The sequence below is a fragment of the Macrosteles quadrilineatus genome, unplaced genomic scaffold (assembly GCF_028750875.1).
Source record: "Macrosteles quadrilineatus isolate MER2022 unplaced genomic scaffold, UCM_ALF_1.0 Scaffold_4__1_contigs__length_99947679, whole genome shotgun sequence".
NCBI classification, from domain to species: Eukaryota; Metazoa; Arthropoda; class Insecta; order Hemiptera; family Cicadellidae; genus Macrosteles; species Macrosteles quadrilineatus.
The window spans coordinates 22811538-22831484 of NW_026542597.1; the positions used below are offsets into that span (position 1 = coordinate 22811538).

Here is a 19947-nt window from a genome sequence, read left to right on the forward strand (position 1 = left end):
TACTTGGAGATCACGGATTGTGGATATTTATAGGCATGCACTGTGGATGGGATACTCCCTGGTGTGGATTAACGTCCGCACTAGTGAGTACTACTACTATCCGCAGTACTATCCTGATAATTAGACCAATTCGTATATTCCAAGGAAAAAATGTGGTTCGGAGTCCACTATAAACTGTAGGTCTCTTAGTTGCCATTAGCTGTTTGGGCTATTAATTAACAGCTGTGTATAAGGAATGTCGGCCTTAGTCACTAACAAGACTACAAGATCGCGCCACTCATCCTACACTCATCTCCATTCATGCTTGGGTTAAAATACCTACACATAGTATGGTCGCCATTTCATAAGAAAGTATAAAGTAAAGTATAATGTAATTTAAGTATGCAGATATGTCCTGGGAAATGCAAGAACTGACCAGGCAATGGAAAGGTAAATCATAACTTCTTCTGTGGTTTGAAAATGGTTTGCAACCTGCAAGTTAGGAAAAAATAAAATAGACTGAGGCATATAGTATTTTCTTATAGTACATTCTCTAGATTTGACGATATCTCACAGGCAGTATCTAATAAAAATAAATTTGTTTGGCACTGTATTTGACAATTTACCTACTTTGTTGTTTGTTGAATTTTAAGTATATCTATCTAATTGCGTGAATTTTCCAGCTCTCTGTATACAGCAGTTCTTTCAAATTGAATTAATTGGCAATAGTGAATAGTTCCACTAGAATACAGCTATAATTTTTATAATTTACAACATTTCTCCGCCGCCATTTGTCGTGGACCAGACGATTCCGACTGCTCCCGAATGAGAAACGAAGATTACGAAAATGGACGAAGCCTTCTTCTTGAATTAAAACGTTGAGGTGGTGCCCTTTGTGAATAGTTCGATTAATCCGAATTAATCCTCGTTTGGAGTAATCTGTTTTGATTTATTATGGTGCATTTGTGTTTGTAATTAACGAGTGTTTTCTGTAAATTGAAAATTGTCGTGTAAATCTGCGGTTTTACGTAATAATTGCTATTTGGAGTGGGATCCTATGAAGACTCATAACGGACTTAAGTACACGTTGCTGTAAGCATGCAAAAAGGACAAACTTCAGGACAGTCGTTTCAAATTAATTCGCATGCTTCACACGGTAAGTTTTTACATTGAGACACATTTAATTTATATAATACTACTAAAGGATCACTCATAGGCTATGCCAAATAGTTTGTTAGCCCATCTTGAGTCCATCATTAATGGGTGATGTCAAGACAACCAAGCTTTTGTTGGTCTAATACAGTTGTCCTTGAAAGTACCCTACTTGCAAGTCTTTTTCTGTACCTTTAGGTAGGCTTAAACTAGAAAAGTAAGTTAGCATTTCATTGGCTAAGTTATTATGAATGGTGCAACCTTTTTCTTTTTCCTTATCAGTCACCTGACAATCCAAGCCCTTGGCTTAGCCTAGGCTAGGCCAATTGACTAGTTTTCAAGTTGTTTATAAAATTAAGTCTTAATTTTCCTAACATAGGAGGCCTAACTTAGCCTATTTTAAGGTTAGGGCCTACATTATAGGCCTACGGTACATCTTAAGTTTAGAGTCTGAATCGATTTACATAAGGAGAACATTTGGCTAAGTCATTTATTCCGTATAGGTGCCTCCAAACAAATTTTTAATTTTGATATCTTACTTTGTAGTTTTTTACCTCCTGAATCCAAATATACCATTATTTTTCACCGCTGATGAATGTTTCTCAAGATATAGCCGTAAAAACATACTTAACATTACAATAAACAAGATAGGATGAATAACATTTCAAGTGATTCTGTAATCAAATAACTTAATGTTCTCTATAATAGGAATTTTGTCACATTATGGAGATATAGATGGACTGGTGGACTAATTACATGTAGTTCTTATTTAGGCATGTCAGGGTGGTGGTAGGTCGTGCTGTATGTGAATTGGTGACTGCATTAAGTGTTTTGAAGTTAGGTTAGATTAGGAAGGGACCTAAAGTTTAGGTTATAACGTATCGAGTTGTTAGTTTATGTTGCCTGCGAGTTGTTAGTTTATGTTGCCTGCAGACTGTTTTTGTAAAATTAAAATCCTGAGAAAAACACTTCAAATTACTTTTTCAAAAATGCTTAGGCCTAAATGGGAAACGTAAAAAAATGGGAAACCCCCATTTTTACCCGATAAAACCCCCCATAAACCGCCGTTCCCATAGTCATGCTGGTTTGCGAACTCATTCAAATAAAGTAGATTTAGGCCTACACGTTTGTACCAAATTTCATCAAGATCGGATGATTTTTTTTTTCGAGTCATCGTGCTAACGGACAAATATTCCTATATATGTGTGTGTGTGAATTTGAACGGATGGTGTTTTTGGCCTCTGGGGACATCAAAACGAAAAGGTAAATCTGTCCCGGGACCAGGTCTCACCATGAGACCCACGGTTACAGCTTATTCCCTAAAAGTTATGGGATGAGGTAAGTATTTGAAGCCGGGGTATTAACAATTGGTCAAAAAAATCAACACTCATTTATGAGTACATGAAAAATTTGTCTGGATATTTCCTCGAATCCGAGTATAGAGGTAAATCTGGCCTTTCATGGTTCTCGGACTATAAATTGGATGCACCCAGTATTTTCTCTTAAGTTTTCTTGCACGAAATCTTGTCAGTAACGCACATATGACAGCGGTGTCTGTCATATACATCCTTTTGACACTCGAAAGACGACTAAACAGTCGTGTCGTGTGCGCACCCATAGTCAACGACCAAACAGTCTTGACGACTTTTCGATTGTCCACCCGACTCCAGCCAGACGGATGGCCAACAGTCGGCCGACAAAAAGTCTCTTGTGTGCGGTAGGCCTTATGGAGAAAATGAAATTGGTTGCAGTTTACTTGTTTATGGATATATGTTGATAAAATTTGGCAAATGTATTTATTTCATCCTATACTATTGACCTATGGTCAAAAAAACACGTTTTACCTTTCCCGTAGCAGACAAAAATGATAGAAAAATGTAATCAGACAAGTTGAAATTCGTTAAGTCTGCAGGTTTGCTGCGGTGGGGGTGTTATAACTGGTGACAACTTTAACATGGGGATGGAATTTTTTTTTGTACAGGCTTCTCTATTTTCTTCCTACGCTGTAAATAAAACATGTGATTGGAATTTCTTCCATTTATTTCTGTTTAAATATTTCGTTGTTATTTCGTCAGCCAGCATCGCAACCCATAAAGCTCAGGTTAATTTTTTCAAATTTAAAATTCATTTTTTGTCCTTATATTTGAGCCTATTTTAATTGTTAAAGGGATTCTGCACATCTACAGGAAAATATCTTTCTAACGGTAGGCCTATGCGTAGATTATCTCTGCGATGCACACGAGCTGAGAAAAAATGTTTTAAAGAAGCATGCTTGCCTATTATATATAGATTGGTTTAAATTGACAATGTTATGATTCGTTAGTTCCAAACCATGTTAACCCTTGAGCTGGCATGCGCCCGATATCGGGCGATTTACGCCGCGGCCGAAACGGCAGGCGCATTTACAACGTATCGGAAATCGCCGATTTTTGCACGAAAATGAAAAAAATTCACTTAATATAGTATTTATTCGGTTCAGAAATGAATAATCTGTCAATTGATGTGCATTTCAACTATTTATACGCCTTTGGGAAAACTTAAAACTCTATGAAAATAAAGCATCAGCTGACGGCATTGTCATGGTGACGCAATAATCGCTTATTACCAGTGTCTGTTGTTGTTTATTTCGTGTTGTGTTTGGTTAGTTTCGGTGTTTTTTCGTTATAAGTTTTATTTTTTATTGAAATGTGAGTTGATTTCACTTCAAGATGAATGATTGTAACTACTGTGACCGATCTAGTGAGTTCCAATTCTAAGTAGGTAGCCAGGAGACATGCAATTCTAGTACTAGGCCTAGGGTTGGTTGTACACCGAATATGTATATGGTAATAAAAACTGTTAGGCTAGGGTCAACCGGGGCTAATATGAACAAAAAAAGTAAACTTTTGACATTAACTCAAAAATGGTAAATGACAGAAGAAAAGAAAAAATAGTAGTGTATACAGCTCTTTTAGCTGAATCTATTTATTTATTAACAAAAACCATAAAATGTAACCATTATTTAAAAAAAAATTAAAAACCACTGTTCACATTAGCCCCGCTAAAAGGGGCTAATGTGAACAGCCCATGGGGCTAATGTGAACACTCTTAATAACTCTGTTATTTACAACACTAGGCATATGTGGGGGCTGTTGTGAACAAGCCTAGGGTCTAGTCTACCAGTTGCAATAAGTCTCAATATTTTATCTTAAATAGTTTTTGAGATATGAAGGTATCTTTGGAGAGCCGCGGGTCGCCCTACGGTAACCCTTTTTTTTAAAACCATTTATAAATATTATACAGGGCTAATAATAAGATATAAACAAGAAAAAAATTATCTGTCAACATACCTGAGTATTTATTAAAAATTTCTTCCACATACAAATTGTTTAAAGCACTTAAAAAAACAATAGCCTAATTTAAGACAATGCAAATTGTTCGTTTAGGCAAATGACAGTTTATTGCACTTTTAGGCCTATTAGGTAAATATAAAAATGTGGGCTATGCCTATTCAACACCTTAACTGTTGTCTTTGTAAAATTAAAACTGTTTTATCACTGTAAGGCCTTCAAAGAAGTTTATTGAGGAACTTACGCCTCAAAAACTTCGACAATTTTGTCGAAGACATACTTATGTCTATCACTGGTTCCACATACATTAGGGGCTGGAAGTTTCCCCAAAATGTCAGTGGTAGATACAATAAATATATCATCTTCTTTTTTCAGGAATGATTTTTTTTCCTCATCACAGGATTTAAATCCCATCACTTCGATCTCCCCGTCAGCCAGTGTTTTTAACACTGTAGCGACATAGCGGAAGGTGGTACTGTTCACAATAGCCCCCATTCACTGTTCACATTAGCCCCCCAAATTTGAAAGCTTATAACTTTGGCTGTTATTATTATATTTTAACTTTGGGAAAAGAAAAATAATCCCCAATTCTTATTTAACAAAATTCAGGCTTAAGATTATTCCTACAACCAATGTAAAAATTGTTATAACAAAAGTTTTCACTTTGCGCGGAAAAGTTTTTTGGGCGGAAAAAAAGTGTTTTAACAAAGTATTTTTTTAAAGTACCTAAAAGTCAAATTTGAAGTTTTCACATTATGGACACAAAAAATACAATAAATTTCCTTTCTAATTATATTTTTTTCATGATTAAAAATCCCAGATAAATGACTTTTTAAGTCATTGTTCATATTAGCCCCAATATTTTGGTGTGTTCATATTAGCCCCGGTTGACAATATATGTATTTTTTTTAGAAACAAGGTAGCCTACATGTATTATATATAATTCATTTCCTCATGGAATTCTGGACATTTTGTATATTTTAAAAAATTTTCTTGAGTTCATTGATTTGTGTTGTATTATGGAATTATATAGCCTATGCATATAAATAAAAAAAGTTTACGCTTAGTAAATATACTAAAAAATATATTTTTTGTAAACTAAAATTTCATAACTAAAATTTATATAATATTATTCCTTGTTTTTTGCTGAAAAAATGATATATAATATAATGTGTTTTCTGGGTTTATATATTTTTTAAGTGTTTTAAAAAATGGTTGCGCAACGCCTAAAAAACCCTTGCCACTACAGAGTAAAATGACTGCCAGCTATAGGGTTAAAACAATAATATGTTAATTTCAAACATAAGTTCGGTGTTGGTTAGTTCGACAATCCTCTTAGATTAAAGACCTGAATTTTTTACTTTGAAACACATGTTGTACCCTTGAAATTTGTTGTCCCAATTGCTTTGCCGGATGGTGTCAATCGCTTAGTAAAAATGTCCCACGTTTCAATGCATGTCAATGGCTTTCAGAATACAGTATGTGTTATTTTATGTACAAACTTTGTTTAAATATTATAAATATTTTAAAATTTACATGTCTATTAGCATGCAAACACCGTTGATATTACTTGAACATTTGTATATAAACGCCACAGACTAAGTGCATTTCTCCGCTTTTCAGAGTGAACCATGATGTAATCTTAATCATTATTAAGTGCAGGCCGAGCCTCTAACTCGCAAATAAGGCCTACAATAATGGATCAGAGTTGAGCTGCCGCGCGTGGTGACAACGCTACGTGTAGAATGGCTGGGCGGGATTCCCGACGTGGGTTTGACGCCGACCTCGAGCCAACACCGCGCCCCCGCCTACTGCCGCGACGTGAATCCCGCTCGTGTAGACACACCAATGGTTCCTGTCGAGCGCGCGGTCCCGACACGGGAATCCCGTCACGGTTTTCACGCTCATGTAGAATGGGCCTAAGCTGTGAGAAAAACATTTTGATATTGGCTTCCTGGAAGGGGCCAGATAAACAGAGGACCTGTAAATCCAATGCCGGATATCAGGGGTTCTACTGTAGTGGTAATTGTTACCAGTGTAATTGTTACCTTCTCAGTGCACCCTCGTTTAAAATGAAAATTTAATTTTTCAAACCGTAGGAAATAACATAAATTACTTAAGTTACTTACTTACTCCTGTGGCCACACAAATCCCAAGTGATTTTTGGCCTCGCCAACAACGCTCCTCCACTGCTGCCTGTCTTCTGCTGCCTCCAAACTTGCTCCTAACCTCCTGAGGTCCTGCCTCACTTGGTCATTCCATCTTAATCTGGGTCGTCCTAGCGGCCGTCTTCCTTCTGGTTGCCCCATCCATACCTTCTTAATCATACTGATATCATCTCTTCTATACATGTCCCAGCCATCGTAATCTTCTGCTCTTTACCATTGCTATATTATCTGGGTCATTATAAAGTTGTCTTAATTCTTGGTTCTTCCTTATCCGCCATTCACCATTGTCATTAATATGTCCAAACACTCTACGTAAGATTTTATTTTTAAAAACTATCAATTTCTTTTCATTTTGCTTCGTAAGCGTCCAGACTTCTGCTCCATATAGTAGAACTGGTTGTATTATTTCTTTATACATCTTTATTTTAGTTCTTCTGGTTAGGAGTCTACTTCTAAATAGTTTTGTTAGACTCCAATAGCACCGTTGATCTGCTGTTATTCTACATTGGATTTCGTCGTCTTGTCTGCTTTCACTTGTTATTGTCACTCCCAGATATTTAAAATTGTCAGTTTTTGTGAATTTAAAATTACATAAATTATGTTGGAAAAACGGAAAACCACGGAATAGAAAAGCGGAAAAATTGTCATTTAAGTACCTACTCAAATTAACCAGTAGAGCGAGGGTGAACAAGATGCAAGAATTTTTAAGATTTGATGGATATGAAAGGAAATACGGCCGGAAAAGCATAGGAAAATCGAGTCAGCGCCAAAAATGACCAAAAACTAGGTTAGATTACGAAGGGTTAGGTTAGGTTATCATTAATATGGGTATTCTTAGTAACCTAACCCAACCTAACCTAGTTTTGATCATAATTGTGTGATGATTAAAGACTTTTGAATCTTGGGAGCTAACTAAAACTCTATTTTCCAACTTTTTCTGGCCGTATCTCTGTTAATATCCATCGGCTCTTGAAAATTCTTGCATATTCTTGTTCGACTCGCTTTCCTCGATAAACAGTTGCCTGTTAAACTAATTAAGTTATGCTGTTGCTTTGCGTCAGAAGATTGAAATTAAGATGCAGCCACGTTGTGATGGAATCATTAATTTCTATAACATGCGTTCCAGTTTTATGAAGTTTACTTATTTTTAGCACATAAAAGGCTCCATTTCATAACATAGGCTTAGCCCAAATAAATTACAATGTGTCTGAAGCAGAGATTTGAAGTAGACTAAGTTAAGTCTGCCTAAGTTATATAAGTTTACAGGGTGTCTACTAACCGGGAATTTTACAAAGTTTTGGGCTGGCTATAAAAGGTACAGGATTTGTCCTTATATCAGGTCCTTAAATAGTTAAGAAAGTTCGCACAAGCAATATATTCAATGCACATGGTACACTGATTTTTGACTACGTTGAAAGATTTGACGATACCTCACAACAATTTATATATGTGCTAGTGTGTAATTTATTACGCCACTGGGTTGGTAGTACTTCCTGCCACTGGTCAATGCAATAGTAAGTTTTAGTGGTTGGCTGCTCACCTGCATTTTACCGGCGTTGAACAGTGAGCGTTTTTGGGTATGGTTCAGTTTACTCCTGTGGTTCACTATTAGATTTTAGACTCTCAGTAAATATCTGCCATTTGAGATTGGAGTAGCCTATGGTAACTCTGAGATTTGCTTTTTATTTCTTCTTGCTTTGATTAGAAAGTCTGTCGCCAATGTGTTTGGTCTAGGTTTTTTTTAAGAGGTTGGCGGTGTCTTTTAATTTTGCATTTGCCCGTCCACATAGGCTTTGGACCTTTGCATGGAACGTTTCCAGCAAAGCAAGGGGGGTGAGCTGGTTTCTGGTACAGTACAAGGGTGAACTGTGCTGATAAAAATTAGTGGCAGTGACCAGGATCCGAACTCCTCGGGCCCAAAGTCTGTGACACTACCGTCTCACCATTACCACCAGGTTATTTTCAGGAAAGTTAGATCCACTTTGTTAACACAATCATAATGTCAAGATACTGTATCTATCAGGCCTACCATTTTTCCATTCCATTTCGTTTGTCAACAAGAGCCAGAAGCTCCCTGACTGCAAACCCATTACCTGTAATTAAACACACCCGGGCCCCATGATGTAGGCCGAAGCATACGCACCGACCTTTGGCACACCATGGGAGGATGACTTATGGTCATCAGGCTCACCGGCTGCCGAAGCAATCCTTCGGAGAGAGGGTTGCCCCTCAATCCTAACCAGGGATACCGGCTACTTGTTTAAGCGTCACTCCACCTGGGTTCCCCCAGGTACGAAACCCAGAAGGACCATAATGGAATGCCCTGACGCATTTAGTGCAAGCAACACTCGGGACATATCCAATCCCTGACAGGCAGAACCCGCCATCAAAGCCAGGAAGAAGGGGACCACCAGCAAGCTGATGGGGGGAACCCCAACCACCTATTTACACCACTACCCAATCGAGGCCTTACCCAGTTGCTGGGAAACCAGAGGTGACCAAGGCGATAGATCCCTGAACACCCCCATCACTGCCAGGCCATCAGGGTTTCCCAAAAGGAGGCTGGAATAGAAGTGGGTCCCACCCGGATGAACCTATCCACCAAAGGTGGCGACACCCTTTGCCCAGGGAGAACCTCCCCACACTCAAGATAACCATACCTTCCGGTCTCAGAGACAGGGATTGGCTGATGGAGTGTGCCCAGCCGTTGCCCTCACACTGCGGAAATTTATGTTCCCCTAGAGTGTCCCCGTGAGCTTACGGGTACTTGCCCGATTTCACCACCAGGAAAGGCTACTTCTAAAGTCGAGGATTTGCCAAACAGAATGCTGGCCGACAGAGCAAGCAGGCCGAAGCCCAAAGAACCATAGTCTCAGGTAGATGGGAGATTGATGGCGCACTTCCACCTCTCCGAGAGCTAAACACCCTACCACCCTGAATGGAGGGAATGTCACTGGAGGCTCCCCCTAAGGGGCTGGCGCTTACCAGTCGTCCATAACTGTGGCCTACCTGAAGTGCCGGTTCAGACACCGGGCAATTACCTCCCCTATGAGAGTATGAGGCCTACCGAATTATTTTTGCATGTCAATTTGTATTAATGGAGGTAAAGGGGTGCTTTCGTGTAGTAAATAAAATATGCAATCAGTATAACTGGCCAATAAATACAAGTAAAAAAAAAAAACCATATGATGAGAAATATTATTTTGTTGGAACAACTTTCTTTGTTATAATTAGCAGACTAAGTTAACTAAGGAAATAATGTACAACTTATGTCTTTGACTACAACTTATTTTTTTTTGGGGAACATCCGTTTATGCTGTAATACCTTCATACAGACAAGCTGATGTCAAACGCCTCTGATGTCTTATGAGAGTGTCTGTGATAAAAACACATTAGGGGTGCACTTGAAAGTTAAATATTTAAGAATTTCCATGTTGAGTTTGAGAGAGTGAACAGAACCCATTCATTCTGTAGAACTTGATAACATTATGGTTATTGATTTACTAATTTACTCTGTTATCTCACCAAACTGCCTCTTATCTGGCCAAGGAATTGAGATTGTTTGACCTTTACTCACAAGAAATATTTATTGTTTGAACAAAATTTTAATAAGTAAACTTGTGTTTAAAATTCAAACTGTTTGGGGTCTTTCTTATTTTACTTGTGCCTTTAAATCATTATTTTATGGCCAGTTGAATCTTACAGAGATAGAAATATGGAGATCTATTGAACACCTGTTATCAGTTTAAAAACAGAAAGAATCATATTAATTTGGACCCCATTCATCTTTTTTTTTATTCCAGCTATTTTACTGCAGGGGGTGTAAATTACACAATTTTGTTGAGTATTTCAGTTGTTAAAATTATTTAATGTCTTTTAAATCCATCTGGTTTTGAATTCCCCATTGCATTGCAATCTAACTGCTGCAAAAGCATGTGCGATGCTAAGCGGCCGAAACTAAACTTTGATTTTAGCTTGTTCAGCTCTCAACATTAGACACTTTTTAATAACTTTTTGAAACTGAGTAATTTGAATTCAACCCAATCGCACTAAAATCTAGTGAATCAATATTCTCTGTCACTAGAAACCCAAATCTTATCCAGGTTATGTGATATTGGCAGGCCTATGACTCAAAACATATGTCAAACTTTTCCGCTGTACATTTGTCCATGTACAGCGTTAGCTGGCAGATGTGGATATGCTTTGTTTTGTGCAGATTACCTCAGATAATTACCTGTGCTAATTGAGCTGACTGATGACTTAATAGATGCTATAATTAGTGAAATACACTTGTCAGGAGGAATTAATTGCGGAGAGAGTTGACCTGATTGTAGTGAAGCAGGAAGTGGAGTCTAGCAGTCAGCGTTTACTGGCTTCACTGCTCATAGCAGTGTGAATATTACTCTGGTCACCTAAGATGGTAGATTTGATAGGGGATGTGTCCAATTTTAAAGACATATTTAGACACTTCTGCCATCTAGATTTATAACGAATCTTCTAAGGAGAAAAAGCTAATATCGCAAGTCTCATTATAAGACCTAAGCCTGGTACTGATTTACATTTTTCATATTTACATTTATTTACGAGCTCCCAAATGAGCATGATCCGACTATACTACAGTATGGGAACAAGGTTTTTTTAGGGGGGGGGGGGGTCTATAGGGTAAAAATTGGTTAGTCCTATTTTTGACCCTCAAAAAATGAAATTTTACAATTTGTTTCCGAATCATTTTGTGTACATTCATCAATGATTACAAGTATTCATTCGTAATTGTTCACTCCTCTTCACTTCCTCTTCCTCCTGTTCACCCCGGTATGTTAGAAAAATTTAATCTGGCATCTGTGCATGCATTTTTCAGTTAAGTGCTAGTGCTTTAATTTGTAGTTTGGCAACAGAGAAACTGGCTTCTTGGAAGTAAGATTTAGTTTTCAGTTATTTGTATGTTGCCAAGAAGAATATCCCATTTTAAACAGCCGTGATGAACAAAATCATATGCATCTGCAAAATTAAAAGTTTTAAGTCGGGTTAGGAATGAAAATATATATGCTGATCCAAATTAATTGTTTCGTTTGGATATGGCAACTTTTAAACCAAGCAAAACCGAATGGACCATATATTGCATATATCACATCAACCATCACAGTGACAAAATTTAGGGCGAAAGTAGAATTGTAGATTGAAGTGCATTCTGTTGGCTAATTCAGACTTCAGTTAAGTTCTGATGGTAGATTCTTCCCATCAGACAATATGTATGGCACAGACCTACGCTTCATGTCCCACTTGCCCACTGTGTACAGTTCCTATCACCTATGATCTATTGGGTTATTAGGTCCATTTCGTTCTACGATTCCTGCTGCTCCTACTGACACCGACAGCCGACACCCACCGTCGTTTCCCACGCCCACGGTGGCCCTGGCCGCTGGCTAGTGGCTGGACATTGGCGCGGCGTGCGGCGTGCGGCGTGGCGATTGTCCGAGGCACAGGCACGCCAGGAATGCCGCCGATATTGTAACGGTCGCTGTCCCTCCTTTTCCCCGCGGTCCCGCAGTTTTCTCACCGTTGACAGACTTGTGGACCAGCTGGTTTTTGACATTTCCCTCTCTCCCCTCCCGTGGTCCCACTGAGAGGGATGGTAAGGATAGGGATAGTAGGGATAGATCGATACGCACGCACGCACCCTCACACGCACGCACAGGTCGTTGACCCGACGCCCGCCGTGGGAGGGGCAAGGTCTCTCGGTGCCAGAAGGACGCCCGCCGTCGTGCGTCGCTCCGTTCCATTTCCCTACGAAGGGATTCACTTTTCTTCATTGAAAAATTCGCTAACATAAACTAATTTGACAGAGCAAAAAGTATATAGCCTACCCTGTTTCAATCAATGTGCCCTCAAATAATATTATGTAGATATGCCCTGCCCGCACATTAGTCGCGAAAATGCATTTTAAAACATACATTAAACTCTGTAAGTCCCCATTGAAGTGATTTTACTTTGAAAAAGATTATTATGAGTACCTAATTAATTAGTAAATAGCAAAACAATAAAATGTTGTTTTGCAAAACAACAGAAACTGTATGTACGTGGACAGTTTACACAAAAAGGCGTCTATTTGATTCTAAGCCTTGTAAATTATGTCATTCCCCTAAATGTATTTTATACTTTTCGAATTCAGAGCTTGAATGAATTTAACTTTAGTAAAATCTAGTTGAGTTTTTGTGTACTACCTTACTTTTAAAAGAAATAATACAGAAAGTGTTCGGTGTTTGAATAAATTCCAAGCAAACCTGGTCAACACTTCGTATACGCTCTCCCAGATTACAGCCCATAAAACCTTTCAGTATCTATTATGTTTCATTACTTTATGTGTTGCGAATTGTCCCATTAAGCTAATAATGCTTTTTTATTACGAGTAATTGTTACGGTTTTCATTTCCAAGAAGAGGTTAAAATTTAATTTACATTTAGTGGTCATTTTGTTTTTTACGAGTCACGTCTATACTTACTGTAATTGCTTAGTTGAATTTACTTCTCTTATTACTCTACAATTAAGATAACAAAACAGTAGTACGGTGTTATGGTGTTATTTATACATCAGGTGCATGCAACAACTGCAGCATTTCCCTCATAACAATACTGTAACTGGAAGTTCCAAACGTTGCAATGATTAGAAAGTCTTCTAGACATTCTAATGGATAATCTGCAAATTTGCAAAAATGAAATAACATTTTCTAAATTGTGGTTTTCTGTTGCATATCTGGTGCATTTAGTAGCTTGAATCATCTACTTTGAAGTTCAATAACTATTCTAGATCTATTTCATTGCCAAATTTTAGATATTTTACTTTGTTGCTAATTATTTATTATATAAGTGAAGATGGTTTCAAGCAACCGCTCATTTTATGAAGAATTTGTTTTAAGGCGATATAAGAACTGATTAATTATTTTAAAATTTTTACAATCACTGTCTGTATCTTCTTAACCCATGCTGCAAGTGTACAGTTTTCAACGCCGACCATACTTCTTTGGCCAGGTTCAGAAATGGAGAGTAACCCTGAACTAACAATGTTACAATTGATATGTCAACATTGTGGATGGCGGCTGTGGCCTTGGTTTTGTACTTTCTCCGCGACAGACCACTTTCTATCTCCCTTCACTCGCTTCTCTTCTTTCCTTTCCTCACATTCCTCCGTCCTTCATCCGGGTCTGGATGCTCGGGGTGGCGGTGATAAGGTAGCGATAGGTCGGTCGAAAAAACAGCAACAGGGGAAGTTTGCTCAGTTGGCTACCAGTAGCTACCAAACTTTTTCTGTTGATAGAAGAACTAGGCATATATAGACATTCTATCCCTATTTTAAAAGTCATCTCCAGTTTAAATCGAAATGGACGTAGTATGAGTGGACCACTAACAAATTGCGCTATTGTAAATTACAGATTTTTGTCCAACACGTACACACGGATTTTTTAACCAAGTAAGACTGATAAGAAGACGACTTATTGTAAGCACTCATGTAAATTATCTTGGATATACAAATAAGTAGAACTTAGAACTGTGTATACTACAGTAGTGCTTTCTTTGACAGCCTCTTAAAACAGAAAGTTCTTTTTAATAGGAAATTCGCGACAGTTAATCCAATATAGATATGACGTCTAACTTCAGTAATATTCATGGTGAGTTCGTACTTTTAATATGTTGAAACACAAACGCCCTCTTCGTAAGCAATTTTTTCTTGTACAACTATTTTAGGATGTACGTAACAAATGTAGACATTTATCTTGTTTAGGCTCGTTGTCGTGATGATTTATTATATAGTGCTCAGTATTGCTAACTATTTAAACATAACACACTAACTCATTATTTATAAATTAAGGGTTTCTTAAATTTTACCGTTTCCGTTTTCACTTATAACTAAAAATGCAGGTTTGTCGTTCTTGCAACTACTCAAAGTTGTAACACAAAGTTACTTACTTACACAAAACGTTGGCAGTTAGTAGCATTCTTTGCCCTTATCAGTTGGGAAGTTTATTCGCCGATAGAGGCGTTATCAGCGCACTGACGCCAACCGGCTGCGCGATATTCCCCGCCACGTCATACACTTGTGATGAGTTTAAACGTTGTTACTTTTATCCTGTTCATATCCGGGAGACAAGTTCTGTTTGATTGGCTATTTTGTTTCTTGGGCGATTGATTTTACTCATGTTTTAGATTAAAATCTCATTAGTTCAGAGAGTTTTCTTCCAGTTTCGCACCGCGTCGAAATGCTATCAGCGTAACAATTGCAAAATCATGTTATCGCGTAACCGTAACCTGTAGATTAGTTAACAAAGATAACACCAGTAAACCAAGACTCTTAATTATTCTCAATCGTATAATATCCGAGGGGAAGTTTTTTTTTCTGCAATTACTTGATCTTGATCTCGAAACCAGGACATTAATGCCATTTCTTAATATTTAACTAAAGATGTTTCCATGTTGTAAAGATGAACAAAATTTAATTGATGGTGATATGTAACACTCACCTACGTGTTTGTCTTTGTACCAATCAAAACTGCCTCAAAACTCTTAAGCAACTTTATTTGTTTATGTATAAAAATTATAGAAAATTATAGTGCTGGTACATTAATTGAGGCGTGTATAGTCTTTAGGTCAACCTAAAACTAGCCCGAACCTTAACTTTGGACCATGATGGGAGACAGGTTTTCCACCATTACAGACTATTATAGTCGTGTACTCGTACAGTTATTGCAAAGATTTGCCATCGTTTTATTACGCCAAGCTGTATTTTGGTCAAGGTCTACAATCAGGCCTAAAGCAATAGAAAATATCTTAAGTATAAGTATTAGTCTGTACTTTAACTATACTTTTACGCTATGTATATTCGTAATCGTTTTAATGGTTGTACCAATTATTAAATTCGTCAAATGAGTTCAATGTGTATGTCGGCCAAGTATTTTCCTGGATTGGGGATATTCCATGAAAGGGAAAGAGGTTTAATTTCTATCTTGTAATTTCACACGCCACTGCTGCTACCCACGCGCTCGCTAACCTTTTGTTTAAAAATATTCCCCTTCATACAACGTTGACTGGTTTTGTAATTGAAATCTGGTGTCATCGAGGCTTTAGCAAATTAATCACTAGCCTGAACATCATAAATAATTCATGTAGCGATGCAACTACTGATGGAGTGGTTTTAGTTCGTAGTTGCAAGTTTCAATATTTTTTATTTTATTATCATTTTTTGTTAAACAATAGTTAATAACCGGTACAATGGTTTTCTCAGTTTCTTTGCTGTTTCAGGAAATTTCAAATATTTTATGAGATTAATAATTTTTTAATTTCTTGTGACTGGCATCTAAATACAATTAATTGTACAAACCCGGAATTGTTTTCTAAATTACTTTAGAGTCTTGGCAATATTACTAGGGTTGACTCCATTGGTGATTGGCGGTATTTGAACCCGAGACCTCAAGAACCGAAGTCACAACTACACCAGTTCATTCCCTCGTTCAATTGAGTTAACGAATGTCGTACTCTATTGTCGGGTTGAAGGTTTTGTCGTGATGATGGAATTCCACAAATTGTTTGGCTGCAACCTGGCAATAATAACGGCGTGACAGGAGCATGTTTACTGAAGAGCAACAATGCTGTCGTCAGCTGACCAACCCACCATCGCAACGGGTTGGATCCAACAAGAGCCCTCCTTTAGAGTAGTGTGCGCGTTACTTTACGATTGATTTAAACGGATTTTGTTGAACGGTTCGACTCCTGGTCACTGCCGGAAACATTTTATCAGTACAGATCACCTTTGTACTGTGCCGGCTCACTCCTTACTTTTCTGTATACGATCCACGCACGGGCGGTTAGTCTATGTGGTCGGGCAAATGCAAGGTTAAAAGAGGCCGCCAAAAATAAAACAAAAAAATCTATTTTAAGACTTTGATACTTAAGGGGGTGTTGTATCTTCACAACCAGTTGGGTTCAGCGGGCTTGATATATATAAACATTATCCATCATCCATCGTTTTATATATATATAATCGGGATCCATATATAAACACGTACGATGCTGACCAAGAAGTTATTTATATTAATTTACCAAATCAGCGTTAGTGTCCTACGCGGTTCTTAGTAGCCATTGTGCAATGTGAAGGTAGGGTGGCAGGTGTGATAACTTGTGTCAGTTCACCCCCACCCCTCCCCATGTATCACGTGACAACCCCCTCCACAACCTACCGTCGCCACCTGGTACTGTCACTTCCGCTCACCACTAACACGTGTCTCTGTACGTGATTTTTTTTATATAAAAAAACACTGATTAATTATTTAAGTTGTTACTAGAACATTTCAGTCAAAGCGATAGTTTTTTAGTTATACAGCACAGAAAGTAGACAGTCTATGAAGTATCAGTATTTTAGAAGGACAGTCTCTTATAGATTCCAGAAAGACCTATGAACTAGTCGTTTTGGGGGGCCAAAAAGCGATATCGCATTAAGTATTGCGTTAGGTATCTGTGTCTTACTCTCTTTAATCTGTGCTTACAGTTGTTTATAAAAATTAGTGTAAAAACCTCAGTCGTAAGAGGAAAACACGATATTTTTGCCCAGTTAATCTAAAAATGGGATAGTTTTGATGTTTTAAAATATTCCGTAGGACCATTAAGTTTGAAAATCCTTCTTGGGCCTTTTCAAGGTGAGGGCCGCCACTGTTAGGCCTAAAGTTTGCCCTAAATGTAGGTGATGTAAGTGCATAATGATAGATTAGACATAAGGATTTAACATTATTGGACCGACTCTTAAATCTAGGCATGTCAACCACAGTTTAGCATAAAACGTACGGGAAAGGTCCATTTTTAGGTTGGGTCCCTTGCTGAACGTAAAGAGCAGATATAGTTGGTGAAATACTCGAATTTAACAATTACTGAGTAAAAACTACTAACCTTATAAACCGTGTATGATATTAATGGATACGTACGTCGTTTAGTTGTGTATAGTTATATGTATCGTTGCAACCATGTTCATAGTATTTGTAGATGTATCTCTGGGCGATTATCGACGTAAATCAAGGAATGAAGGATTGCATATCGGTGAGTCACGCGGGCTTGTACAGTGAATCATGATCCAGACTCCATTCGGTTCACATCTCTGGTATGAGTAATATATTAGATGATGTAGTGCCTCAGAGTCTAGCCTTCAGGGCAATCTTTTGACGTTTATTCTCTACCATACTTGGTATTTAAACCCTGTTGGTGTAAGTTCAATATGTGCTAGATAAACCTAGATTGTGATTGTAGTATTAGTTAAATTTAGCATTAACCACCATACATTTTCGTCGGTCGTAAAAATTCCCTTCACTTTGGAGATTCGCAACGGCAAATGCCAAAAGTTGTCCCGATAACAACTGCTCGATTATCCTTTCGTGAAAGTCCACCTCTTCCACTTCCGGTCGATACCGGTGATTTAGTGAATAGTGAATGGTGGACAGTTAAAGAAATACGGTAATGTATTCTGAAATCCTGTTCCCGAATTTCCTATGGGAAGGTAAACTGAGCATGACTGTGTATTGAGAAGGAAGCACAGGATCGCCATAGTTAATTTCATGCTATACCTTCAAGTTTTGGACTAAAACCGAGTAAATCGTTTTCTACGTCAAAAGTCAGTTCGTCCTGGATGCTGAAATAAAATTTGATTCCAACGACATGTTCAAAAGTCCCCTAAAACATTTCAATCTTTTTCTTTTTCAATTCAAATTTTATAAAATTATGATTCCTCCTTAGATTACCAATGTGTCACATGGTCTTAATACACGAGTGATACAAACTCTACCACCTGTTTAAATACAACTGAACACTTGCCTTCTTCATTTCATCAGTCATATTATTGGCTTGGAATGCCTAATTTGATACTTCTCGCTTAATCACGATAAAGCATGAACAATTTTAAGATATGAAACCATTCTTATTTTTTTTAAGGCGACTTTATTGTGATACGTTGGCCAAATAGTCGTGCAAAGTAATATTGTGCCTGTGCAGTAGTATTTAATGGAACTAGGGTACAATTCAAATCATGTATGTAGAAAGCCATAAAAGATTTAAGGTATTATTAGCCTAATTGTTGAAGGTCATAAAATCTTACTTAATATGGTTTATTAATGTAATTATTCCCTCAATAAAATATGTGCAGTTTTTATTTGGGACGATAAAAGTAGACTTGTTATTACGTTAGACTTTATACATTGATGGTTATTACATCCTACATCAGTCATAGAAAGATTTTATGTTGTAATGTAAGTGCAGTACAGATAAGCCCGAGTAAGTACAGAGCCAAGGACTAAAGGCGTGGACTAAGTTGAGCAACAAAACACTTATGCTGTACCCACATCTTACTTGCATTAGCCTTGCAGTGAAACAATATGAAACGACGTCTAGAAAATATAATAGGCTATTCGTGTTATAAAGTGAGTGGTTTAGAAACATTAGTAGGCGATTAAAACAATCAAACGAAAAAACAATATCGTATCTTATAAAGGCAAGACTGTTTCTTTAAAAAAAATTCTCAGCTCGTGCGCATCGCAGGGGAAATCTACGGATACTGTTAGAATGATATTTGACTGTAGATGTGCAGAATAGCTTTATAAACTAAAATAGGTAAAAAATAAGCACAAAAATGAATTTAAAATTTAAAAAATTAACATGGGTCTTATGGGTTGATATGCTGGTGATGAAAGAACAACGAAATAACGAAATGTGGACCTAAATAGAAAATCAAAACAAATGAAAGACATTTCAATCACATGTTTTCTTTATAGTAAGGGGGGAGTGAAAATAGAGAAGTCTGAGTACATTACATATTTTTACGACCTCTAGTTTTTATAAAACCAAAGATTTCTCTCCAGGTGTTAAAACATTGATTATGAAATAAGGTTTTTTTTTCGTAATAACATTTAAAAGTGTAAGAATGCTGCATTTTTTGTTTGTTTGTGTTCCTTTCATATAACGTCTTATTTACGGTTGGATTAAATTATTAAATACTGATTTGCCTTTTAAAACCACCTTTTTAGAAGTATTTTTTATTTTTATTAATGAGTTTTTAAGTGTAGCTCTGGCTGCTAAAAATTACAGTAAAACGCGACATGTGACCTAAATAAATTAACCTGTTGTATGTATCATTGTTAAATTCACTAAATATAACGTTTAGCCAGTTTAAGTCTTGACGAAGAACACGTGATTTTGACAATAGTCAGTGTTGCCTTCCCGGCTTGTCAAGGGATATTTCTCTTGGCGATGTTGGCCGCCCTGCGCACCTTGAATGATGGGTGCCTCGTGCCGTTA

The 19947-nt window shown here is 37.4% G+C and overlaps 1 protein-coding gene across 2 annotated transcripts in view; it reads left to right on the forward strand.

Annotated features, from left to right (window-relative positions):
• Window positions 1-691: 691 nt before the first annotated feature.
• LOC128991392 (eukaryotic translation initiation factor 4 gamma 1-like) overlaps window positions 692-19947 on the forward strand; it is a 106822-nt gene continuing 87566 nt past the window's right edge. For both annotated transcript variants that reach the window (XM_054414215.1, XM_054414219.1), the window contains exon 1: window positions 692-1135. Coding sequence is in view for 1 of the 2 variants with exons in the window: in XM_054414219.1 (XP_054270194.1) it covers window positions 1078-1135 (58 nt within the window). In the remaining variant the exon portion in view is untranslated. The remainder of the gene's footprint in view (window positions 1136-19947) is intronic.